The sequence below is a fragment of the Narcine bancroftii genome, chromosome 2 (genome assembly GCF_036971445.1).
Source record: "Narcine bancroftii isolate sNarBan1 chromosome 2, sNarBan1.hap1, whole genome shotgun sequence".
NCBI lineage: Eukaryota > Metazoa > Chordata > Chondrichthyes > Torpediniformes > Narcinidae > Narcine > Narcine bancroftii.
Genome location: NC_091470.1, coordinates 332,434,340 through 332,461,218, shown reverse-complemented (window position 1 = coordinate 332,461,218; position 26,879 = coordinate 332,434,340). Strand labels below are relative to the sequence as shown.

General features: G+C 41.0%; 1 protein-coding gene across 8 annotated transcripts in view; it reads left to right on the top strand.

Moving 5' to 3' along the window:
- Window positions 1-26,879, top strand: part of nbeal2 (neurobeachin-like 2) — a 279,397-nt gene that overhangs the window by 205,014 nt on the left and 47,504 nt on the right. For all 8 annotated transcript variants that reach the window (XM_069922096.1, XM_069922092.1, XM_069922097.1 and 5 more), the window contains 7 exons: window positions 7,351-7,508; window positions 9,224-9,357; window positions 11,009-11,116; window positions 17,709-17,804; window positions 20,261-20,385; window positions 22,345-22,485; window positions 24,038-24,168. In XM_069922096.1, the coding sequence (XP_069778197.1) occupies window positions 7,351-7,508; window positions 9,224-9,357; window positions 11,009-11,116; window positions 17,709-17,804; window positions 20,261-20,385; window positions 22,345-22,485; window positions 24,038-24,168 (893 nt within the window). The remainder of the gene's footprint in view (window positions 1-7,350; window positions 7,509-9,223; window positions 9,358-11,008; window positions 11,117-17,708; window positions 17,805-20,260; window positions 20,386-22,344; window positions 22,486-24,037; window positions 24,169-26,879) is intronic.

The window sequence follows — 26,879 nt, the reverse complement described above, 5'->3', positions numbered from 1 at the left end:
ATAAAAAAAATCCCACTCTAATCTATCAAATGTCTTTTCTGCATCAAGAACCACTGCAAGACCCCTCTCATATCTGGTTTGCACCAGAAGTCTGCTCACATTGTCCGCCGCCTGCCTTTTTTGTACAAAGCCCACTTGATCTTTATTGATTAGTTCTGGCAAATGTTTCACCAATCTATTTGCTAGGACTTTGGCTATTATCTTATAGTCCGTATTTAACAACGAAATAGGTCTATAAGAGGACAGCTTTAACGGGTCCTTATCTTTTTTCAAAATTGTCCTAATGATGGCTGTCTAAAAGGATTCTGGGGATCTATGAGTTTCCATTGCCTGATCTATCACCTCCATATTAAGAGGTATCAACAGATTTTTGAATTCCTTGTAGTATTCATGTGGAAACCTATCCTCCCCTGGACACTTGTTAGTTAGCAGAGAATTCAATGCGTTCACTGTTTCTTCTTCTACAAAGGGACAATTTAAACCTACCTGCCCTTCTGGATCCATTTGGCAACTCTATCTTAGACAGGAACTCGCCAATTCTTTCCGACCTCCCTTCCAATTCTTATTTATATAAACCTTCATAAAATTTTCAGGTGTAATTAATTTTCTTTGGTCTGAAAGAGATCCTGCCATCCCCCATTTGTATCACATTGATCGTTCTTGAGACCTTCTCTGTTCTCAACTGCCATGCCAGGACCTTATGGGCTCTTTCTCCCAATTTATAGTATTTTTGCTTAGACCTTAATGTGGCCTTTTCAATGCTACATGTTTGAAGCATATTATACTTATTTGTTAAAACCCTTTATTGGACGTCTGAGCCCAATTTTTTAAAGTCCTGTCTAGATGAGTGATTTCTTGTTCCAACTTGCCCATCTCCCTCTCATATTCTTTCTTTATTGCTTTGGTATATCCAATTATTTGACCCCTCAAATACACTTTGAGGGTGTCCCATAAAAGGAATTTATCTGGAGTGGAGGTACAGTTGACCTCATAAAACAGATCTGTCTGCATTTTTATAAAAATGCAAAACTGGTTTCTTTAGCAGCAGTGCATTAAGACGCCACCTGTATATCGTCTCTTGCTTATCCGACATCTCAATCTTGACTACTAAAGGCAAATGATCCAAGAAAAGTCTCACCTGTACTCAGCCTCCATGATCCTACCCTCTATATGGACGGAAGTCAGGAAAGAAATCTGTTCTAGAGTCGGAGTCATGCTGTCTTGAGTAGAAGGAATAATCCCTCTCCCTTGGATGTTTCCATCTCCACAAATCTATCAGATTCAGCTCCTTCAAACCACCTTATAGCGGTGTGTGCTGCCTTTGTTTTCACTATTCTTTTTGTTGACTTGTCCAAAACAGGGTCAAGATAAAAATTAATGTCTTCCCAAATTAGATTATTCTCTTTTGCTTCTGCCAATCTCAGGAAAGTATCCTGCATAATTTTTTCATCATCCATATTGGGGGTATACAGATACATTAGGGTCCAGGACTCTGAGTATATTTGACAGTGCACCTTTATAAATCTACCTGTTTTATCTGCCATCACATCCTGCACTTTCACTGGAACACTTTTTTCACTCAAAATTTCCACCACCCCCTTGCTTTCGAACCCAATGAGGAGGCCAATACCTGGCTCACCCATCCTCTTTTTAACTTTCTATGTTTTAGTTCTGTTAAATGAATTTCCTGGAGGAAGGTCAGGTCCACTCCCATTTTCTTAATGTGTGCCAAGACTTTTTCTCTTAGTCGTTCCATTCAGACTGTTAACATTGAAACTTGCAAACCTTATACTTTTAGCCATTACCCCAGGGGTTATCATAGTAATATTTTTTTGTACCTCCGTTGCCCTGAGACCCAACCTCATCCAGCCTCTCATCATCAGCCATTCACCCCCGACCATTTGAACCATGCCAGATCCTGAGGGATGAAGACAAAACTAAAATAACTAACCACTCTAAAATAAAAAAGTGAAACACATACACAGACTAGCATAACATATTTCACTAATAGGAAACAAGGACAACAACAAGGACAAAGGTAAAAACTAAAGTGGCTATCCAAAGAAAAATAAAAAGAGACACAAACACCATATACAGTAATGCTTTTGTTTAGTCCCCTACTACCCTCACATCGAAATGTGGATTTTATTGGGGAAGTTTGAAAACCACTGGTCTACAGCTTCTGTTGAGGTACTCACGGTGTATGCACGTGGGGACACACTCATCCATGCAGATCTTGATGAAGTCACTGTGAGCTGTGGCATATTCATTGAGTTTTGTGGATGAGTCCTTGAATCTGAAATAGCAAATTGAAATAAAGATTTTATTAAGGTCAAAAATTGGTTATGTTTAAAAATTTAGTAGTCACTGGTCCATGTATTGAATCCTGATTTTTGGTGCTGGCTGCGTAAGTTTGCATCTTCTCTCTAGGACCACTTTCTTTGGGTGCCGCGTTTTTTTTCCCAATTCCCAAGAGAGTTGAGGTACAAGGAGAGGCTGGAGAGTAGGAGCCTGAGGGGTAACATCACAGAGAAATACAAAATAATGAGAGGCTCAAATAAGTCAATCTTTTCCCTTAGGTAGGAAAGATTAAAACTAGAGGGCATAGGTATGAAATGGACGGGGGGATGGGAGATTTAAAGGGGTTATTCTTTCACACAGAGGGTGGTGTATATGTGGGAATGAGCAGCCAGGGGAAGTGGTGGCGGTGCAAACATCTACAATGTTTAAAATTCATTTGGACAGGTAGATGGATAGGAAAAGGTTAGAAGGATACCGTCTCAGCACAGGCAAATGGAACAAACTTAGATGGGAAACTTGGACAAGTTGGTCAGAAGGGCCTATTTTCATGCTGTATACCTCTATAACTCAAAGATGTGCTGGTGAGTTAATTGGTTACTGTAAGTTAATTCTTGTCAAAAGAATCAAACAATTATAGGGGGATTGCTGAACATGTGTGAAAGAGAATAAATTGGTATTGAAAGTAAGGATAGAGAGAGAATCAGTCTAGTGGGATTGCTCCATTGAGTGCCAACATGGATTAAATTGGTTGAATGGCCTCCTTTACTGTAAATTGGTAACCTGGTAAGCACTAAGATCTCAGGGTCATAAGACAAAAAGGATCAAACTTTGAGGAGCATATTGATGACATTCTAGTGCAAAACTGTTACAGTGCCAGCAATTGGGACTGGAATTCAAACCTAGTGCTGACTGTAAGAAGTTTGCACATTCTCCCTGTGTCTGTGTGAGTTTCCTCTGGGTGTTCTGGTTTCCTTACACCCTTTAAAACATACCAATGGTTGTTGGTTAATTGAGTGTAATTGAGCAGCACTGGCTCATCGGCTGAAAAGGCCTATAACCGTGCTGTATGTTTATGTGATGCATTTTTTTTAATCTCGAAATTTCCAAAGTGCTTAAAGGCAATAATGTAATTCAGCAGCCATTTTGCACATGATGAGAGACCACAAACAGCATTGAAAAATTGATCAGATTTGTTTTTGGCAAAGCAGGAGTTCAGTAGCCTAGGTTTTCATCCTCCATCATCAAACTGAGCTTTAATTCAATCTCACCCCCTCAGAATGCTCTTCCCTCCTCTTCTCACTCATCCAAATCTCACTATCAAACCCATGAAAAGGGTGGTGCAGTTGTGGTCTGGCACACTGACCTTTTCAAAGCCAGGCGACAGTTCTCAGACACCTTCTCTTATTTACCCATTCAACATAACCCCACAAAAAAAAACATTAAGCCACCGTCTCACATACCATTTCTAACCACATCATTTCATCTCCATCCCACAGCCTCCAATTTCATTGTTTCACAACCCCGCAATGCTAGTTCGACCTCTTACTCAAGATCCAAAAACCCAATGGTCCCTGAAGACCAATTGTTTTTGTGTGATCCTGCTTCACAGTCCTGCTATCATCGTACCGCAACTCTATTTTTTGCCACTCTAGTCCAGTCTCCATACCTACATCCACGGTACCTCACATGCCCTTTGTCACTTCAACAACTTCCAATTCCCTGAACTTGACCACTTCATTTTCACTATGAGCATCCAATTTCTATGCACCTCTATCCTCCATATGGATGGTCTCTTTGTTTCTTTCTCAACAACAGACCCAAACAGTCCCCCCTCCACCATCACCCTCTTCTGCCTGGCAGAACTTCTCACTATCATAACTTCTGCATTGATTCATCCGATTTTCTTCAAGTTGAAGGGGTAGCCATGGATACACGCATGAGTCCCAGCTATTCCTGCATTTTGTTGGCTATGTGGAGCAATCCATGCTACAAGTCTACACAGGCAAGGCTCCTCAACTCTTCCTCCACTTCATCGATGACTAATTTGGTGCTGCCTCATTTATTAATGATGAGCTCATAAACTTTGACAATGTTGCTGCTAACTTTCACCCTGACCTCAAATTAACTTGGTCCATCTCTGGAGGCAATCTCTTCTTTCTCGACATCTCTGTCTCCAACTTGGGAGACAAACTTTTTGCAGACATTTTCTATAAACCCACTAACTCCCACAATTACCTTGACTACACCTCTGAAAGAATTCTATTCCTTTCTCTCAATTCCTCTGTCTCCATCACATCTCCTCCCAGGATGAGGTCTTCCTTGTGAGATCATCCAAAATCTCTTCCTCCTTCAAATCATATGGATTCCCCTCTACCACCATTAACTCAGTCATTACCTGCCTCTCCTCCATTTTCTTGGTGCCCTCTGCCTCTAGACACAACAAAGACAGGATTTCCCTTGTCTTCACCTACTACCCCACCAGCCTCCACATCAAATATATTATCCTCTGTCATTTCCATCACTTACAATGAGATCCCACTACCAGACACATCTTCTCCTCTCCTCTCCACCTTCTTTAAGGATCACTTCCTCATCCACTTCATTCCCATCAATCGCCCCCTTGGTATCTACCACTGTGACTGCAGGAAGTGCTACACCTGTGCCTACACCTCCTTCATCATCCCCATTCATGGCCCCAAACATTCCTTCCAAGTGAAGGAACACTTCACTTGTGAATATATGGGGGTCATTGATTGATTTCGGAGAATGTATAAACTCCTTACAGAGAGTGCAGGATTCAAACTCTGGTCCCAATCGTTGGTGCTGTAAAGGCATGGCATTAATTGTTATGCCAACTGTGCCGTTCCTGTGTATCCTTCTCTACATCATCTGTCTCCCTCTCTTCCCCATATCTCTGTCTCCTTTCCTCCAGCTCTCTACTTTTCCCTCTCCATTTAGCTATCCCCTTCCCCATCACTTCTCAGTTATTTTTCTGTTGTGCCTTCACACTCTTATCTACCTCTCAACACTTGCATGTGGACTTGAGCTCCTCCCCCTACCCTTTTCCCCACCAATTTATTCTGGCACCTGCCTGCATTTTGCTCATACCTTGATGAAGGGCTGGAATACTTGAAAACTCTTTGTTTGCCTTTGCGGGGCAAAGAAAAAAAAATATTTTTCTTGTGTACATAATAATAAATTGAATCTTGATCTCAATGACACCACCATTGCTTGGAAAGAGCAGGAATTGCTCAAGCCATAGCCTGCACTTTGCTTGGTTACATCAAATGATCTGTGATATGGATCTTTATTCAAGGATTGGCTGGTGGCAACGCTATTGACCTTCTTGGGCAAAGTTAGGTAACATTTTACAGCGGGTGGGGGGGGGAGGGGTTGAGCCAATTGGAAATTCAGTTCAAAAGCACAATACAATACAGGTGCAATAACATGGTGAAAAAGGGTTAAAAAAAATTTTTATTCCGTTGGATTAAGCTGTGAATCTACTTCGTAATTTTTGCATGTAATTCAAGTCATCTGATCCAATTCTTCATGCAGACCAATTGTTTTATTTTTCTTCAGTGTTACCTTAAACAGATAACAGAACTTCAATTTTAACTGCCTGAAACTGTTTGCATCAGGGAAGTTTGTATTTTCTGACACTCAATGGACAGAATATCTCAAATGGGTTTCTTGTGGTGGCGCACATCCTCATGGCAAACCAGCCCCGCTTGTATCACCACGTGGCGGGGCAGCCATAGGGAAATGGCATCATCAGAGATTTCTCTCTAACTCCAGCATCCCTTCCAGCGCACACCCTGGGCGGCGATTATGCTATCACAATGCACCAGGTGACTGAGCTCATGCTGCCCTTAAAGGGGAGTGCTGAATTTGAATTAAAACAGTCGTTAATAACCTTCGGTGTGGCAGCAGTGATTTCCTTCAGCTCCTGAAAGCGCCACATTCTCAAATTTGATACTTAGGCAATTTTATAAAGGTTGCAACAATAGGCCATCAACTTCAGTTTTTGACCAATGCCAGAAATCAGCCAAACTGTACCTTAGTTGTCAATAGTTTCTAACTTTGAACTTGGTTATAAAAATCCAGAAAAAAATAGCACAGCTAATGTGACCATTTTGTACCAGATTATCATTAAACACCCAAATGATTATTCATGTTGTTTCTTACTGGTCTAACCAAAAGTCCACTCGTACGACAAACTGTTGACTGCAGCTGCACTTGCAAAGCGCTCAATGTATCAGGCTGCTTCACAGCACCATTTAATCATGCAAACACACCAAAAAAATGTGCCTTACCAGAGATAACCACATCCTGAGAATGATGACTTTAATCAACACCCGAGAACACTGCAGACTTCACTTTATTATTAAAATATCAAGGACAGGGACTGAAAATAATCAGAAAAACTGATTATAGGAGATCTGAAAGAGATACATGGAGCCTCAGTTAGATTGTGAGCCTCTTTGGGCTGCACACCTTATAAAGGATATGCTGGGCTTGGTGGCTATGGAACCTGGATGCGTTTGAAGGAAAACTAGACTTTGAGACTAATACTAAGTCTTGCTCTTACTGCTATCTTCCTACCTCAGTAGAAAATAACCTTTATTGCTCATGATCTCCACTTCCTGGATCCTTTCTGTTTTACCTTCAAAATTCGCATTACATTTTCAGCATATTGACATTTTTTCTGACTTTGTAATATGTTTGTGCCCTGAATCTTTTCCTTTTGAATATTGACAAAAAATTGCTGGGTCTTTGAATATCTGTCATTCAAGGCATTCTTGTCACAGCAGAAACTTTTGGTGTGTAGGATTAGAGTTCACTCTCATGTTTTAACTACAGATGTGCTTGTTTCTTAGCATCCAATAAATGATCAAAATGCAATCGATGGCTAGCATGGTCTCAGTAGCATAGTTCCAAGCATTTAACATCAGCTTCAGAATTAGGTAGACATATTACTGCTATAGTGGACTGATATTACTGGACTGATATAGCAGCCCTTGTTCAACTGTTAATTATATTTTTTTGTAGGGTTGATCCTGAAGAGCCCAGTCAGAAGGAGAAATTAGTGATTTCTGAGGAGTGTGAGCTGATCACAGTTGTTGCACTGGTCCCTGGCCGTCTTGAGGTCACCACACAACATATTTACTTCTACGATGGCAGCTCGGAGAAAGAAGAGACGGAAGAGGGTGAGATTCTTTAAACTCTTCTGGTGCCAGTTTGATCTTTAAATACGTAATTAATTCCTCCTTTGATAGTTCCCATTTCCAGAAATCCAAATGCACTGTCCAGCCTAGCATTTCAAAACATGATTGAAAGAGTCATGCTTCTGAATAAAACTTCAGTAAGGTTGATGTTAGCATGTAGATCTCTTTTTCTCTCTTTATCCCAAAATTTTCTAATTTGGAGTACCAATTCCAAAATTCTCAGACTTGTATCAACAACTCAGAGGTTCTAAACATTAGGATATTATTGGAGATGTCTGTGTTCCAGAATTTTGCTTCCTTCAGCACGAATGTTATCTTTTTGGAAAATTATTAACTACAGAACTTAATTTACAAAATCATTTGTTTTAGTGGGGTTTAAAATCTCGACTTTTTTGGAACCATTTATGATGCAAAACTTGTGAATGCTGCTTAATGCATTTGGTTTGGCTGAAGAGTTACATTTTTCATGAGATCTGTCTTAATAATATGCCTTAATTAATATGGCCCTTTAAGTTGTGATAAAGTATCTCAAAGTGCATCACAGTATCATTAATTTAAAAAAGCCATTTCAGATCAGTTTGCAGATGACCATAAAGTTGATCGTGAACATTTGTATGAAAGAGGTCAAGGTAGGAAATTCAGAGTATGTGGTCTACTCAGTAATAGTAATGCTCTAAAGATCGGAAATTTAGCAACTCCGAAATCTCATAAGGCTATATATAAAAGCTGGTAGGTGAAATAATAGCAGGAAAAACTACCCTCTGGCAATTCATGTGAAGCCTTTGAAATGTTTGCATCTTCCTGAGAGAGTGTCCAGTGTTAGTTAATTGACCATCCACCAAGGATAAAATAAATTGTACTTAATAACATAGACTAAATGCACACAAAACTAATGGTGGCACCTTACATTCTATTTGGGGGGAGGGGGGGGGAGATTTGGGCTTGGGTGGCAAGGCCAGCATTTAATATGCATCCCTCATTTGAACTGAATTGTTTGTTGTCATATGTACTGAAATACAGTAGAAAGTTTTTTTTTGTGCTGTTCAGGCAAGTCAATTCATACAATAGTGCAATATTGACAAACAAATAAATAAGTGAACAACAGTGTGGGGAAAAGTGATTCAGTAATTCAAATGGTGCAAGGTCCAGAGAAAAGTCCATCAGAAACTGTGCAAAGGCATCATATTTTTTCCAGTGAGAGAGCTATTTAACAATCTTTTAGCAGTAGGAAAGAAATTTTCTTCAAGCTCCTGTGTCTTTTGTCTGATGGAAGGGTGGAGAAGGGAGTGTGACCAGGGTGGGATGAGTCTTTTAATATGCTGGCCACTTTCCCCAAGAGGAAAATATGGATAGAGTTGTTGGAGGAAAGCTAAGCTGTATGATGGTGTGAGCTGTGTTGCCCTTGAGAAGGTGGCGATACATTCTGTAATGCTGCTGACCTTCTGTTGAATGTCTACCCACAAAGCTCTTGGAAGGGATATTTCAGTATTTTGACCAAATAATGATGAAGGAATGGCAATAGAATTCCAAATCACAATGACATGCAAACTGGAGGGAAACCTGCAGATAGTGCTGCTCCAATTCATCTGCTGTTACTGTCCTCAGTGGTAGAGTTATGGTATTTTGGAGACAGTCATGACCATCCAGAGGGAGGGAAAGGAAAGAAGACAAACTAAAGTGTGGTGTTTCTCTTTCAGGTATTGGGCATGATTTCAAGCGTCCCCTCTCCCAACTCCGAGAAGTGCATCTCAGGCGTTATAACCTCAGGAGATCTGCTTTAGAGTTCTTCTTCATCGATCAATCAAACTACTTCGTCAACTTTAAAAAAAAGGTTTTGCATTTGCCTGGTTTTTAAGCAGTGTCATTTCTATATTCATTTGGGATGTGGGTTGGAGCCTTTTTAAACTTTAATTTTTGGAATATAATTTTACATCTGGAAGATTATTTATTGTCACCCTGAGAAAGTAGTAGCTAGTCATCCCTTAAACTGATTTGATACAAATTTGCCATTACCAAGGATATCGGTGTGTCAGCTATTCCTGCGTGGAACTGGAAATTAAACGACATACATTAACATCTTGCCTTCTCCTGAGATAAGAGTACAGAAATGCTCTCTTTTTCAGATGTTACATAAAGGAAGGCAGCATCCAATTTGTACACAGTGAGACCTTACAATATCAGCTGCCAGTATAAAAGCTGCTGAGTATCATTGAAAAACTGGAGATGCTAGAAATCTGAAACAAAGATAGAAAACGTTCAATACTCAGCAGACCAGGCAGCATCTGTCGAAAGAGAATCAGAGTTGGTGTTTTGGGTCAAAGACTCTTTGTCAGTTTAAATGTAGGATCTCTCACCTGAAATCCTAAGTCTGTTTCTCTTTCCACAAATGCTGCCTAATCTACTAAATATTTCTAAAAATTTTCTGTCTCAGAATCAAAAATATCTGCTTCTGTAATGACTATTGAAGCTTGAATGTGGCCCTGACTCTACATCCAAACATCACTGATACATTTCCATGTGAACAGAGCAGAGAGAGGAGTTTAATGTGTTGTTCATTCGTTGCCTCATGATAGTATTCCCCTATTAACACACCAAAGTCTCAGCTGACCTTTTGTCTGGTGTCTTGAGTTTGAGCAATAAACCCACAAGATCCCATTTCAGTGAGCGTGTTACCATGGCTGACCAAAGCAATGAACATTGAGAGTTCCTGCTTCAAAATTGTCTCTCTTTTTCTTTCAGTAGCATTCTCTTTGGTTTGAATAATGGACTTTGGCAGGATGACATTAAAGTTGATCCAAATATTGCCGTCTATTTCCCACAATGGATGTGATTCTAAGGACCGACAACAGTTTAGATAATGTGTTGGGGAGTGTAGTATAGTGTGGATGTACCTTTATGACCGTGATACATTGTACCAAATGGAATTGGATTTTAACTTGAAAATGATTCGCTGACTTGAAAAATGTTCTGTTCTTAATGCTGCCTGGTCTGAGTGATGGTAATCGTAGCAACGCCAAAAGAAACTCACTGACAGTCTGGAAAGTAATAAAATATTTGCAGCTGAGGACAGTGCTGTGTGTGAATACTGTGGGACATGTACAGTATACTACTGCAACTTTCTGACATCAGCCAAATCAAGGACACTTTAGAATTGAATCAAATAAAATGTTCTCTTTGAAAGTGTCTCTTGTGACCTCAGGATGTGCAAAAATGAAATTTCTTTTGAACTATAGTCATTGTTACAAAGGTTATGGCAGAGAAAAACGATTTTAGCAACTGCAATAATTTCAGTGGTAGATGAACCTTGCAAAATATAACAAGAAGGTAAAGCACATCCAATGACCTTGTACATTTATGCTCTCATAGATCATGTTACAAATGTGTTTGTTTAGATAATCACATGCAAATGAAAGCATTGCGATCACATTCCTTACCAGGATCATTTCAGATCCTTATCTGATATTCTCATTTTTTGGGTGCAGGTCCGAAACAAAGTCTACTCGCGCATCCTGGCAGCACGACCCCCCAACCTCTTCTACTTTGATAGCCGCTCTCCCCAGGAACTGCTGAAAGCATCTGGATTAACTCAAGTAAGATGCTGCACTTCTGTGTGTATTGGGATGTGAATGATTGTTACGTTTGGCCCATTGTGTGTCAGTGTTGGCTCTGAAGAAACTATTAAGTGAATGGCACTCCTGAGTTCTTTCCCCTCAGCCCTGAATCGTTTTTTCTTTCATGTTAATCTATTTTAAAGTTAAGATTAGCACATGGTTCCATCATCTCTTTAGGTAGTGAATCCCACTTATTTCACTGAGCATAATAAAGGAAATCCAACTCATCACCTGGTTCCTTTGCCAGGTTTGTTTATTTTCTTCTCTGATTAATAAATCTTAGACAGCGATTAAAATTTTTAAAATCTTTCATAATTTTGAATAGCTGTATCTTCATTTTATTTTCACTGCACTGAGAAGAACAATTCCAGACTCTGTAATCTCTTACTTAACTGAAGCCTCTAATCCCTGAAATCATTCTAGCAAACCTCTTCACCTCTGCCTCCTTCCTTTCGTGCGATGACCAGAAATGGGCACAGTGTCTGGAATTTTGTGTTTTGCAGCAAATGAACTCAATCCCTCTTACAAGTAATCCATGGACTTCAATGCTACAGTTAATGTTATATTAGCTGAAACAATGCGGGCGGATCTGTGTGGTGTGAAGGGAGCACTTGGAGGCATTTCCGCTTTATCAATCAGACAGAATTATCATTCCTGAGATGTGTGGAGTAGTCATTTGTTCTGGGTTACTTGCACTAAATATGAAATGTAGTAGCAGTTACAAGTTTGTACTCGTATTCCAAAATCTGGTTCCTTTGACTCTAGTGTTATCACATTTCAGAAAGTACAAGTCAGTGGTGCTTTGCACTTTTAGATATCACAACCAAGGGATTTATTTATACCCCATGGAAACTTGTCCAGAAATGCAAGTTAAAAGATTTTATACAATGTTATAGGATATAAAGAAAACCATATTTCAATTAGGTTGTTAATTAGGTTGAACATGGTAGATTGTCCTCACATATGCCAAGATACATTGAGAAATTTAATTTTGCAGTCAGTCAGTCACCCCATACATAGTATAGCAAGAAAGATACAAAACTGAGTGCAGAGTTACAGAGAGACATCAGTTAGAACAGAGCAAAGGGAATGTTATTTTACTAGTGTGAGGATCATTCAGGAGTCCAATAATGGCAGTGTGAGGATCATTCAGGAGTCCAATAATGGCAGTGTGAGGATCATTCAGGAGTCCAATAATGGCAGTGTGAGGTTCATTCAGGAGTCCAATAATGGCAGTGTGAAGTTCATTCAGGAGTCCAATAATGGCAGTGTGAGGATCATTCAGGAGTCCAATAATGGCAGTGTGAGGATCATTCAGGAGTCCAATAATGGCAGTGTGAGGTTCATTCAGGAGTCCAATAATGGCAGTGTGAAGTTCATTCAGGAGTCCAATAATGGCAGTGTGAGGATCATTCAGGAGTCCAATAATGGCAGTGTGGGGTTCATTCAGGAGTCCAATAATGGCAGTGTGAGGTTCATTCAGGATTCCAGTAATGGCAGTGTGAGGATCATTCAGGAGTCCAATAATGGCAGTGTGAGGTTCATTCAGGAGTCCAATAATGGCAGTGTGAGGTTCATTCAGGAGTCCAATAATGGCAGTGTGAAGTTCATTCAGGAGTCCAATAATGGCAGTGTGAGGATCATTCAGGAGTCCAATAATGGCAGTGTGAGGATCATTCAGGAGTCCAGTAATGGCAGTGTGAGGTTCATTCAGGAGTCCAATAATGGCAGTGTGAAGTTCATTCAGGAGTCCAATAATGGCAGTGTGAGGATCATTCAGGAGTCCAATAATGGCAGTGTGGGGTTCATTCAGGAGTCCAATAATGGCAGTGTGAGGATCATTCAGGAGTCCAATAATGGCAGTGTGAGGATCATTCAGGAGTCCAATAATGGCAGTGTGAGGTTCATTCAGGAGTCCAATAATGGCAGTGTGAAGTTCATTCAGGAGTCCAATAATGGCAGTGTGAGGATCATTCAGGAGTCCAATAATGGCAGTGTGGGGTTCATTCAAGAGTCCAATAATGGCAGTGTGAGGTTCATTCAGGATTCCAGTAATGGCAGTGTGAGGATCATTCAGGAGTCCAATAATGGCAGTGTGAGGTTCATTCAGGAGTCCAATAATGGCAGTGTGAGGTTCATTCAGGAGTCCAATAATGGCAGTGTGAAGTTCATTCAGGAGTCCAATAATGGCAGTGTGAGGATCATTCAGGAGTCCAATAATGGCAGTGTGAGGTTCATTCAGGATTCCAGTAATGGCAGTGTGAGGATCATTCAGGAGTCCAATAATGGCAGTGTGAGGTTCATTCAGGAGTCCAATAATGGCAGTGTGAGGTTCATTCAGGAGTCCAATAATGGCAGTGTGAGAATCATTCAGGAGTCCAATATTGGCAGTGTAAGGATCATTCAGGAGTCCAATAATGGCAGTATGGGGTTCATTCAGGAGTCCAATAATGGCAGTGTGAGATTCATTCAGGAGTCCAATAATGGCAGTGTGAGGATCATTCAGGAGTCCAATAATGGCAGTGTGAGGTTCATTCAGGAGTCCAATAATGGCAGTGTGAGGATCATTCAGGAGTTCAATAATGGCCGGAATGAAAATCAAGTTCAATTTCAAGTTTATTTATCATCCGATTGTACAAGTACAACCTGATGAAATAGCATTCTCCAGTCCGTGGTGCAACATACTGCAAACATCCATATAGATATAACACACATACAGATCAACAGTACATATGGAGAGTACTTGTACACAAATATTAAAATAGAGGGTGTAAATATTATTGCAATCTCATTGCCCGTGCAAAGAAGCTGTTTGTCAGCTTAGTGGTACTGGCTCTGATAAACCTGTATCTCTTTCCTGATGAGAGTAGATGGAAGATGCTTTGTACAGGGTGGTAGGGGTCCTCAGTGATTTTGCACATTCTCTTTTAACAGCAATCACAGTAAATCCCATCGGGGGGAAGGGAGGAGGGAAGGGGGGAGGGAGGCCCAAGTGATCCTCTCTGCCACTCTTATGGTCCTGTGGATTGACCCCCAATCTGATGCTCTGCATCAACTGTACCATGCTGTTATGCAGCTGACCAGGATGTACCTGATAGAGTTCCTGTCGAAAGTTAACAGAATGGTGGTCAGTATCCTTGCCCACCTTTGGAAGTGCAGTCCTTGTTGCACCTTCCTGACGTGAGGAGATATTTTGTGTTTAGGATAGGTCACTTCCTAAGTGCTCTTCACTCCCTACTACAGAGTTGTCGATGTATAATGGAGGGGGGTTGTCCCTGGTCCATGATCATCTCTTTCATCTTGTCCATGTTGAGTCTCGGGTTGTTACTCTCGTACTATTTCACGAGATTTTCCACCTCTTCTCTGTAGTGCGACTCATTCTTGTTGCTGATGAGGCCGCTACTGTTGTGTCATCTGTAAACTTGATGACTCTCTTGGAGCTGGATCTGGCATTGCAGTCATGGGTTAATAGCATGAACAAGAGTGGGCTGAGCAGATAGCCTTCAGGTGCGCCAGTGCACAGCAGGATGATGCTCGATGTTCTGCAGCCAATCCAGACTAACTGTGGTCTTTCTGTTTGGAAGCCCAGAATCCAGTCACAGAGAGGATGTTCAGCCTCTGTGATGTAATCATATTAAACGCCGGGCTGAAATTAATGAACGGCAAACTGTTGTTCTCTGGATGGGACATGTTGGAGTTGACAGACAAGGCCATAGCATCATCAGTGGAATGATTCCATCTCTAAGTGAATTGAAATAGGTTCAGTGTCTCTGGGAAGTGCACTTTGATGCGTTCCATCACCAGATGTCCAAAGTATTTCATAATGATGGAAGTCGGTACCAATGGCTAGTAGTCATTGAGGCCTGTTACTGTTGCGTCTTTGGTACTGGGATGGTGATGGCTGTCTTGAACCTTGCAGGAATAATGAAATACTTCATTTGCCGAAGGAGAAATGTAAACTGTGGCAATCAGTGTGGCCAAGGTAGGTAGAAAGGTCATCAAACCAAAACATAGAGAAAATAAGAGATATGACCTGTACTTTAAAACTGGAGGATTAGACTAGTAAATTATTGAGTAGTTTTAACTTACTGAAGGAAGCGAACCAGACTGCAGTAAACTGTACAGCGGATTGCTGGAGACTCATGGGAAGCCATTTGGAGTGCTGAGCGAGAAAACAGAAGTGCATGGCTCCCAACCACCTCATTTGCAAATGTAAGTTATTGGGATGTGGGAATGAATCAGTTAACTCTCAGTTTAACCCAAATGCTATCCCACTTGCCACAGTTCTAATTTCTCTCTCAGTGCTTCTTACAGCCTCCCATGTGTCTCCAGTGATCTGGTGCATGTTTTGCTGTTGTCTGGCTCCCTTTGTTCAGTATGTTAAAACTGCTCAGTATTTTATCAGTCCGATCCTCTAATTGATTAGTCTGGTTCATATTTCTTCGTTTCTTGCAACTTGCACAATCAAACATAATACATAATGTTATGACCCCAAAGGGCCCCAAAACCCAGCAGCGATAGACATTCACAAAGACAAGTGGCTTTCAAACCAAAAGTTATTTTTAATCAACTTCAAACATGAAAATAGAATCAAACATTAACTTAACTCTATACGTAACTAACCCAAATAATCCCCTTGTAATTCTAAGCGCACGTGTATGTTATGTGTGTTTAAATTCAAGAAAAGTTCTTTGGTTCACAGTTCAATCTCACTTCTCCTTCTTCCAAGTTCTCTGGCTGCAGGCAATCACCATACTGTACACAGAATTTAACATGTATAAAGTTCACCAGGCTTGGTGCTTGAAAGGTAAATGTTTACCACTCAGGAAGGTTCTTGCAGGGTTTGCAGAGAGAGATATTTGTTGCTCCAGGATTTCCACAACTGAGGTACCACCACTAGTCACCTCAGGGTCTCCTTGATGAAATTTGCCCCATCAGGGTTTTCTAGACGGTAACGTCTTTCTTCAAGTTACTACAGAGTTCCATCCCTTCCTCTATTTCAAGAGAAACATCAGACAGATAGCACTTCCAGCCATCTACTGCTCTGGAACTTGCTTTCATCAGTTTTAAACAGTTTTTTTTCAATTACTTGTCAGTGTCCCACAAACTAACTGACTGAGCTGTTAACTCTCTCTTCCAACTGAAACTCTAAAGAGAGCATGTGACTCACGTCTTGCAAAATCCCCACCTTCCTGAGCAAAACAACAGGAGTTCTTTCTTCTGCTCCCATATGTTGTTAGATCAACAAAATCCACCAGTGACCTTTCTATGAGCACTTTGCAGAAAGGATACTGATAGACAGCATGACTCCAACAAGACAATGGGCAAGCATTTTATGAAGTTGATTAACACCTAGTTGTGGAAGGTGCTTCCATTCTCCAGAGATTCTGCAATGTAAATTCTTCAGTCTTTCAAATAAAATCTGTTTTAAAATGTGTGAATGTATGTGACCTACTCTAAATCTTATAAATTCTCCCCAAATATTCATATTGTTACAATAATGGGTTGGGGTTTTCACCATTGTACAGAGCCGAAGTGGCCGCTGCGCCTCGTGTCCCACAATTTTGGTGATGAATTTTGGTGATGTCTTTGAATACAGTGGTATGTGGTCTCACAATCATGATTCTTCTTTCCCATGTTTTTTAAAATTTTTTTATTTTTCACACCATAAATCACATTAGCCATGATATACACTTTTTCTTTTTCACACATATACAGTGACTTTTTCTCCCCCCCCCCCCCTCCTTCCTCCCAAGCCACCCCCCCACCCCCCCCCCTCTCATCCATTTTAGGTATACAATCTAGGTTGCATTAAACCAGTCAGACAATGTTGTCATTCAACAAAAATACACCAGAAATTTCCCATGTTAAGAGGGAAACTGACTGTTGCCATGGAGTAATGAGTCCTTTAATATGTTGGCTGCTTTATCCAAGGCAGCAGTAAGAATAGGTGTAGTTGATTGGGGAAAGCGGTTGTAATCAACTGAGCTTCATTCACAACTCTCTGCAGTTTCTTGAAGTCTTAGATGGAACAGTCCCCATACCTTGAATCCTGACAGGACACTTTCAATGGTACATCTGCAGAGGTTGGTGTGGGATATAGGTAATGTGCTAAATTTTCTCAGGTTCTGAGAAAATAGAGGTGCTGGTGTTCTTTCTTGGCCATCATGGTGAGGTACATTGAAAGGTATTAATTAAAATGCTCTGAGCCATTAAAAATCAAACAGAAAATCTCTACCTTCCTTCAATGCTTGTTGGACATGTATCCCAATTTCATATTGCATGAACGTTAGAATTTCATGCCGGATTTTGGCTCATTTGAACTTCACAAGGATCAGGGCAGCTCAAAGAGCATTTGCTTTATTTTTGTACTTAACTGTGTGTGTGCAGATGCTGTACAACTTAATGATGGTGAAGCTTCCAGAATTCATTGTATTTCTCACGACTAAATTCAGATTGATACCTCAACTGTAACTCTATAATTTTTTTGTGCAGTAAGTCACTTTGCATAAAAGAGATTACTCCTCGTGACTTTGCTGACAGTGTAATAAATGCTGCTATTCTCTTTCAGAAATGGGTTCAGAGAAAGATATCCAACTTTGAGTACCTAATGCAACTCAACACCATTGCAGGAAGAACCTATAATGACTTGTCACAATACCCAGTGGTAAGTTTACTCTTGAAAGAATGGTGAGTTTTGACGACCCTTCCACTTTAACCCCAATACTCATCTTGTCAAGCGTACACAGCTCTTAATCAAAGAACTTCAAAATTTCAGATCTTTATGAGCACTCAAAAGGAGTGAAAGTGGACAGATATCAATATCAGATGCTCAGATGATGTGTACAAAGTAGTAAGGTAAATCTCTTACATTTCCTAGGTCAAGCACAGTACAGATTAGGTACTGAGTAAAGCTTCCTCTACCTGCTCATTTTTCACTACTCTCCTGGAGTGATATTGCTACTTCATGTTGTGTAGTTTACTGATTTAAATTCTGACAATTAAAATATAGGCTTCAGAATGCACAAAATATATAATACATAAAATACATTAAAAAATGAAAGTATCCAGCAATTTAATTTTTTACGGTAAATTCATGGAGTTATTATTTTGCATTTTTTAAAAATAGACAGAATCTACAAGAGGGAAGTGTGATAGTACAGATCTATCACCAATGTACATAGTGTATATAGTTACTGTATCTAGACTGTGCTTACAGCGATTGGCTGAGAGCTAAGCCACACCTATTGTCTGGGCCTTAAAGGGTTGTGTCCCTAGCCAGGTCGGATCATTCCGGACTGGTCGGCCGCCTGTGAAGAGCTCCGGTCTTTTGCTAATAAAAGCCTTGGTTTGGATCAACAAGTCTTTGGTTCTTTCGACGAGCTCTACAATTTTATTAGCAAAAGAATTTTTTTTGAAAGGCATGGAGCGTTTAACTCGGCCAGAAAAACTTGATATCGACCCACGGTCAGCTACAGCCTTCAAAGCCTTTAACTTCTGGCTGCTGAACTTTGAAAACTTCCTGAGACTCATTGAGGTGGAGGAGGATAACCAGCGTCTAACAGCATTGCCGTCTATGGTGTCCTTGAGAGTCTACGAGAACATCCAGGATGAGACCACTTACACCGCAGCCATAAAGGTACTGAAAGGACTGTATGATCAACCGGTGAACAGAGTTCATGCCCGGCTCGTGCTTGCGTCGAGGAAGCAACAGCCCAGCGAGTCCAGCAGGGCATATTTACAAGTATTAAAGGCATTGGGCAAGGACTGTAACTGTGTGGACAAAACTGCTGCCGAGATCACAAATGATCTCGTCTGGGATGCCTATGTGGCCGGGCTCCAATCGAATGAAGTGAGGCTGCGCTTGCTCGAACAAGGGGTAGAAAAACTAGAGGACGTGGCCCGGATTGCAATCACAATGGAGGATGCAGCCTTAAAATCCACCGAGCTCTCTAGGGACTGGACCCCTCGTTCTGATGTGAGTAGAGTGCCCTTCTACCCTACCACCCCCCGAAATCCTGCCGGCCTGTCGGTTGCTGCTACCCTGCCCTGTGCGAACCCGAAATGTTATTTCTGCGGGAGGGACAAGCACAGCAGGTCCCAGTGTCCAGCAAGAAAAGCCAAGTGCCAGAAGTGCCTTAAAAATGGCCACTTTGCTGCAGTCTGTAGGTCTAAAATGGCCACCAGCAAACACAGTGCCTCGTGTGAAGCCCAATCGCCACTATCCCATTCAAACTCTTCTTCCCCAGAGCTCTCATCCAATGAGAGCGAGGGCTCCCCTGCACAGCAACGCCTGACGTCACGGAGACGCCGAACCCGGAAGGGGCAGCCCACCCTCGCAACCATGGTGTTGGCCCGCCTCTCGCCCCCGTGCGGAACACTCGACGCTACCGCCGCTGCTGCCGCCGCCACAGACGCCCCCGGGGCCGACGCTACCACCGCTGCTGCCGCCACCACAGACACCCCCGAGGCTGATGCTACCGCCGCTGCTGCCGCTGCCACAGACACCCCCGGGGCCGCCGCTACCGCCGCTGCTGCCGCCGCCACAGCCACCCCCGTGGCCAACCAGGCCCCGTGCCACAACAGAAGGACCAACAGCACCCCAATGACCCGGGCCACCCCGCCAACAACACGACTGGGGAATTGAGCGACGGAGCAGTCGCACCCGACGAGCCCGCTGGCGACACCACTCCAGCGACCCCAATCCCGGCACCACGGCGGTTACGCCGGATGGTCAGACCCCCTGACCGCTACAGTCATTGACCTACCCCTTCCTTTCATTCTCTCCCTCGTTTTTGTTTTTTCCCAGGGTCAGTTCTCCAAGAAGGGGTGAATGTGATAGTACAGATCTATCACCAATGTACATAGTGTATATAGTTACTGTATCTAGACTGTGCTTACAGCAATTGGCTGAGAGCTAAGCCACACCTATTGTCTGGGCCTTAAAGGGTTGTGTCCCTAGCCAGGTCGGATCATTCCGGACTGGTCGGCCACCTGTGAAGAGCTCCGGTCTTTTGCTAATAAAAGCCTTGGTTTGGATCAACAAGTCTTTGGTTCTTTCGACGAGCTCTACAGGAAGGCTTTGTTTTTTTTTATTTCTGAACTTTATTGTGTTTATCTCAGTTTCCATGGATCATCTGTGACTACACATCTGAGGAATTGGATCTGAGCAATCCAAGTGTCTTCCGAGATCTCTCGCGCCCAATTGGAGTGGTAAATGATAAGCATGCAAAGGATGTAAAGGAGAAGTGAGTTGATACTTGTTCCCTTTTTATTTGCTTGGATAATTTCTGTGTAATAAACAATGGGTCATATCACTAGCCATAAGGTGAGAGAGAGCAGAACAAACTGTTAACTAATGATAGCTCTTGCTGAAAAGGGAAAGCTCATAGTTGTCAGCTGACAGAAACAGGCTGAGTAACACCTTATTCAGTGATGGGCCTCATACCTCTGAGTCTCATGGATGAAAGCTGACCTCTTACATGTGGCACAAGAGAGCTGCTGGTAATCAAAGTACCTAACTCAGATGAGCATTGGCACCCTCAAGAAGGAAAAAAAATTGAAAATATGCCACTGGTAAATTGTGAAATTAAGTAATTTTCTTCAGTTTAGAGGGTTTAGGGGCATTTAATTAAGGACTGAAATTATTGAGGAATTTAAAAATGGCAGCTACAAAGGATTTTTTTGGACAAACTGGCAGATGACACTAAGATTGGAAGTGTAGTTAACAATGGCCAATGGAATCTGAACCCAACAGAAAAATGGGCTGCAAAATAGATATAGATAAGTGGGGGGGTGTTGCACTTTGGGAGGATAAACCAGGGTTGGACTTGCATGGTAATCTGGAGGACACTGTAGTCTGCAGTCGAACAGGGAGATCTGGGAGTACAGATGCATAATTCCTTGAAATTAGAATCACAGATAGACAGGGGAGGGTAAAGTGTCCTTTTGGCACATTAGCCTTCAGAAAACGAAGTACTGAGTACAAGAGTTGGGATGTTACATTGAGGTTGTGCAAAATATTGAAGGAGCCAAATTTGGAATATTGTATGCAGTTTTGGACACCTACTTGCAGGAAAAATATCAATTAGATTGAAAGAGTTGGAGGAATTTTACAAGAATGTCACTGGAACTTGAATAAGTTGGAACTATTTTTAAAGAATTTATTTGCAACATGTTAGAAGACAATTCCAGCCATTGAAAACCTTGCCGCTCAATTCCCCGCAATTAACCTACAGCACTACATTTTTTAGAGGGCGGGAGGAAACCAGAGCACCTTGGGAAATCCAATGCAGTTTACAGGGAGAACGTACATGCTAATCATTACACAAACTGTGCCCCCCACCCCCCCACCAGAGTGTCGGAGAATGAGGGGAGATTTGATAAGAGAGATACCAAATTATGAGGCTGAGGTTCTGAGGTTGGGAAGACAAGAACAAGAGGTCATGGGTTAAGGGTGAAATGTGTAAGGAGAACATTAGGGGAATGTCTTCACACAGGGTGGTGAGAATGTAGAATGAACTGCTTGCAGAAGTGGTGGATTCAGGTTTGATTTCAACATTTAAGAGAAATTTGGATAGGTATGTGGATGGGAGGGGTATGGAAGGCTACGGTCTAGATTCAGTCGATGGCAGGGACTTGATGGGACAAAGGGCCTGTATCTGTGCTGTAGGGTTATAAAACAGTTATATTAGAGCTAGACAATTCAGATACTAGATTAGGGACTATTTCTTCTCCACAAATGGTAGTGGAAAATTTTGGAATTCTCTTTCTTAGGCTCTAATTCAAATAGACCTTTCAAACCTGGAATCGATATTTTTGTCTTGAATTAATTGATCGATGTATATCGAGAGAAAGCTAGGTAAATAAGTTGTTGTATAGATCAGCACCATCATCCTCTTAGAGGTTCTCTCAGTGTTAAGAATGATGTGCATCCACTCCAGTTCTGTTGGATCTGACCTGGTCTATGTGGAATCTAGAGATTGCCACTAGAGATTGAGGTCCCTGCTGTAACTAATCCAGGTCTGTGAACTGTCTCATAATAAAATGAGCTGGAGATGTTGAAAAACTGAATGTATTCCTCTGAATAAAGAAAGGAAAGAAGAATGTACTTCCTGATAATTCTGGAGAGAGGCAAATAATTAATTCTTGGAAAATTAAATGTGATGCAGAAAAGGCCAGTGATATAACTCTTTTTCATCACTCAGATATGAAAGCTTTGAAGATCCCACAGGAAATATTGATAAATTCCACTACGGTACACACTATTCCAATGCAGCTGGAGTCATGCACTACATGATCCGGACTGAACCTTTCACTACCTTGCACATCCAACTACAGAGTGGGAGGTGAGCACATTCTCTATGTGTTGGAGGTTCTTCCTCATAGTTCAAAGTGAGGTCAATTGCACTGAATTACATTCCATGTTATCCAAAAGGAAGATATTTTAATCTATCCAAAAGGATCAGCTGTGACTTTGTGTAATGGAGCTGAAATGTGGGGAAATATCACCTCTTCGTGCTTCTATTTAATGTCTTTATATTCACAATCCAACATAAAAATCGTAATCTAAAAGTTAAACCAAGCTCTTCTCGGATGAAATTGAGAAAGGTTTTTCCACACAACTGGCGATGAGGATCTTTATAATAAAACAATTTCTGAAGGTTGCCAAGGCTGGGTTCATTGGAGCTTCCATGAGTTGCTGTCATGTGAAGGTCGTAGAAATTGATTAGTGGCGGAAAATGGAAATCCAATGCGGAATAGTCCAAGAAAATCTGCTGCTGAAGTTGAGGTTCACAAGAGCAAAGCGGTCACTAAATTTGGCTTCAAATTGCTGTCCCAACTATGGCACCGTGTGTGTTTAATGTGACAGTATAAATTAAGTTTTACTTTGTATCTATGCTGTTTCTATACCTTCACCTGGTATTTAATTATAGTGCGGAAGGAACTTTATTCTATATCTATATTGTAGTCTATTTCCTTTAAGATTACAAATGGAGAGTGTATTTTACCAAATCAAGCAACCCAAAATGGAATACATCCAGTTCACAATAGTAAAAGGGTTCATTCTGATGAACATAAATTCTGAACAAAAGAATAATTGTAATGTAACAGCATTTCACCTACATGAAATTATATGGCAAAATATACTGCCTTGTAAGGGTTAAAATAACTTAAAATCACTTGTATACTTGGGCTGCCCAGTGGGTTTTGCATTCTTTTGAGTGTTTCTCGGGTTGCAGCCTGTGAGACCAAGGTCTCTCTCTATGGTTTCGAGGTAAGAAAGTCAATTTTGAATTGTTCTTTGTTCTGAAAAGATGGAGGTTCTTGGAATAGATCTGAAACTTGATTGACCACTTCAAGTGACATGTCAAGTAACCTATTAAGTATCTGTTAATCATATATCAAAGTTGATAAGTAAGATCTAATAAACCTTGGAAAACTTTATTCAACTTTGTCATGGAATTTTTTTGTTGAACGAGTCATAAACAGGTTCTCCAGGTGATTATTATAGGAAGATAGTCGCTACATGTCTCGTTATTAAAGCAAGATGCTCCTATAGTGAAGTTTTGGATAAAAGTTAATAAGAATTGGCTCTGGAGCACTTCAAGATTCAACATTACTTTATTGTCATATTGTGTAAAATTACACAAAATTTGCTTCAGTCTGCCATAAGGAAGATTCGCCATCAGCAGAAATTGCTGGGTACAGTTTTTTCTTACAGCCAGAGAAAGAAGCAAAAGAAAGTCCCCCAAAAATCACCAAGTTTTCGTGGATTCACGTCCTGCAGCCTCTGCAGCCACACACTTACTAATATCTCGTGTGAACAATGAGCTCTATTCTCCATGCTCACTGATAAAATGTCACATTCTTTTATTGTTAAATATTTGCATCCCACAGGTTTGATTGTGCAGACCGTCAGTTCCACTCAATCCCTGCAGCCTGGCAGGTCCGGATAGAGAACCCTGTTGATGTGAAGGAGCTAACTCCAGAATTCTTCTATTTCCCAGAATTTCTGGAAAACCAGAATGGTAGGCAGAGCTACTGACTCTTAAAAACACTAAGGTTCTCATCTTTAATGTTAGCCTGGTTTTACTTTTCAATGCAATAAAACAATTAAAGTATTAAGAAATATAATAGGATACTTCATAATTCCCTTTTCATGGTTTTATAATACAGCAAAGTGCATTGCAACCATTTAAACATGAATGGAACAAAAGCAAGTGGGCCTTTGGCTTATGAAATTTAAAAAAACATTTGATAGTGGTGTTATATGGCAGGAATTAAAATTAAGGCCTGTGCCCTGTAAGTTTACTTAGCACTGTAAATGATTTCTGCAGTCTTTGCACAAGCAAATACTGACTCCATCATGACTGGTTCTGATTGGTATATTACTAGCCCATTGAGAATCATCCAGAATTAAAATTGGCCTTGATATCTTCAATGATCATGCTTATAATGCAGTTTGAGAAGCTCAATTTGGATGTGTCAGTAATACTGTTGAATAAAGATAACTATGGAAGTATGAGAGAGGAGCTCGTCAAAATTGATTTGGGTTAGCAAGCAAGCCAGTAGAGTAGCAATGGCAGGAATTTCTGGGAATAATTTGTAAGATTCAGGATCATTTCATCCCAAGGGAGAAGAAGCATTCGAAAAGGAAGGTGACGCAGCCAGGGCTGACAAAGGAAACCAAAGAAGGCAAAAATTATGATCATGCCAAAATTAGTGGGTAGGTCAAGGGTTAAGAACCAACACACAGCAACAAAAAAAAGGCAATAAGGGGAGAAAAGATGAAATATAACATAAAAGAGGACACCAAGGCGGCACGGTTGGTGTAGTGGTTAGCGCGACACCTTTACAGCGCCAACGATCAGGACAAGGATTTGAATCCTGCACTGTCCGTAAGGAGTTTGTACGTTCTCTCCAAGCCAATGTGGGTTTTCCCCAGGGGCTCCAGTTTCCTCCCACTACTTAAAATGTACTGAGGGTGTAGGCTAATTGGATGAAAATTGGGCAGCATGGACTCATGGGCCGAAATGGCCTATTACCATGCTGTATGTCTAAATTAAATTAAAAAGTATTTTTCAGATATATAAAGAGCAAAAGAGAGGCAAGAGTGGACATCAGCCCATTAGAAAATGATACTGGAGAAATGGTAATGGGGAACAAAGCAATGGCGAGTGAACTGCAGTACACAAATGTGCAAGTCCCGTAGCATCCATGGATAGAAGATTGGGAATAAAGGGGGCCTTTCCTAGCTGGCTGCTGGTGACTGGTGGTGTTTCATAGAGGTCAGTGCTGGGTCTGCTACTTCTCATGATAAATGTACATGATTTAGGTGATGGAATTGATGCCTTTGTGGTCAAGCTTCCAGATGATAATCAGATAGGTGGAGGGGTGGGTGGTATGGAGGAAACAGGGAGTGTGCAGAGGAACTCAGAAAGGTTGGGAGAATGGACAAAGGAGTTTCAGGTGGAATAGAGTGTGGTCCATCCAAACTGGTAAAATGAATAATTAAGATTTGCTAAATAGGAAGAGAATTTACAAAGTGAAGGTCTAAAGAGACTTAGGAAAGCTAATGCAGGATTCCCTAAAGATTAATTTGCACAATGAGTCAGTAGTTAAGGAAGGTAAATTCAATCATAGCATTCATTTTGAGGTGACTAGAAAATAAAGGCATTGGCCAGACCACATTTGGAACATTGAAAGCAATTTTGGGCCCTATATCTAAGGAGAAGGTCCAGAGGAGATTTATGAGAATGATCCCAGGGATGAGAGGGTTAATGTATGAGAAGCGTTGATGACTCTGGGCCTGTATTTGCTGCAGTTTAGAATGATGAGGGTGATCTTATCGCAATACAGTGAATATTGAAAGGGCTAGAGGGATAGAGTGGATGTGGAAAAGTTATTTCTAGTATTGGGAGAGTCTTAGACCAGAGGGCACAGCCTCAGAATAGAAGAATATCTCTTGAGAACAGGAATGAGAAGTTTCTTCTGCGAGAGGGTGGTGAATTTGAGCATTTATTGCCAAAGACTGCTGTGGAGGCTGAGTCATTGGGTATATTTAAAGCAAAGGTTGATAGGTTCTTGATTAATAAAGGAATCAAAGAGAGAAGGCAGAAGAATGGAGTCGAAAGGAAAATACATCAGCCATATTTGAATGGCAGAGCAAAGTTGATGGGCTGAATAGCCTCCTGGTCTTATTTATGATGGTGTTAAAATTAACCATTTTAGAACTGCACAGCAAAGGTTTCAAAATTTCTGTGAGGCCACCAATGAGTATTGCGGAGGGGATTGGTCCAACTTTTGCATGTTCCCTCTACAGTATTTAACAGTGGTTAAATGAGAGAAAGAGGAGTAACAAGGAAGAAATCACTGATGGAAGGTCATTTTCATTTTTTATTGTAGAGTCTTGCTTTCCCATAGCACAATTTTCTGTAATGCAAAGCCCCATTATCAGTGCACAGATCATGAAATGCAAATTGAAAGAAAGATAAATATTGGAGTTGATTTATTTACTATATTTTCCAAACAAGTTCCATGGGAGTAAATTTTATTCTGTATCCAAGATTTTTGTGTGGTGATTTGTGAATTTCGTGAGTGGAAATTTTTGTAACTCAAAGATCTGTATATTTTCAGCTTTTTTCCATCTGTCTCTCTGTGTTTCCTTTTCTCTGACATTGTCTATCACTTCACTTCCTTTCTATCACTTTTTTTAATCCCTTTTTTTCCATCACCCATC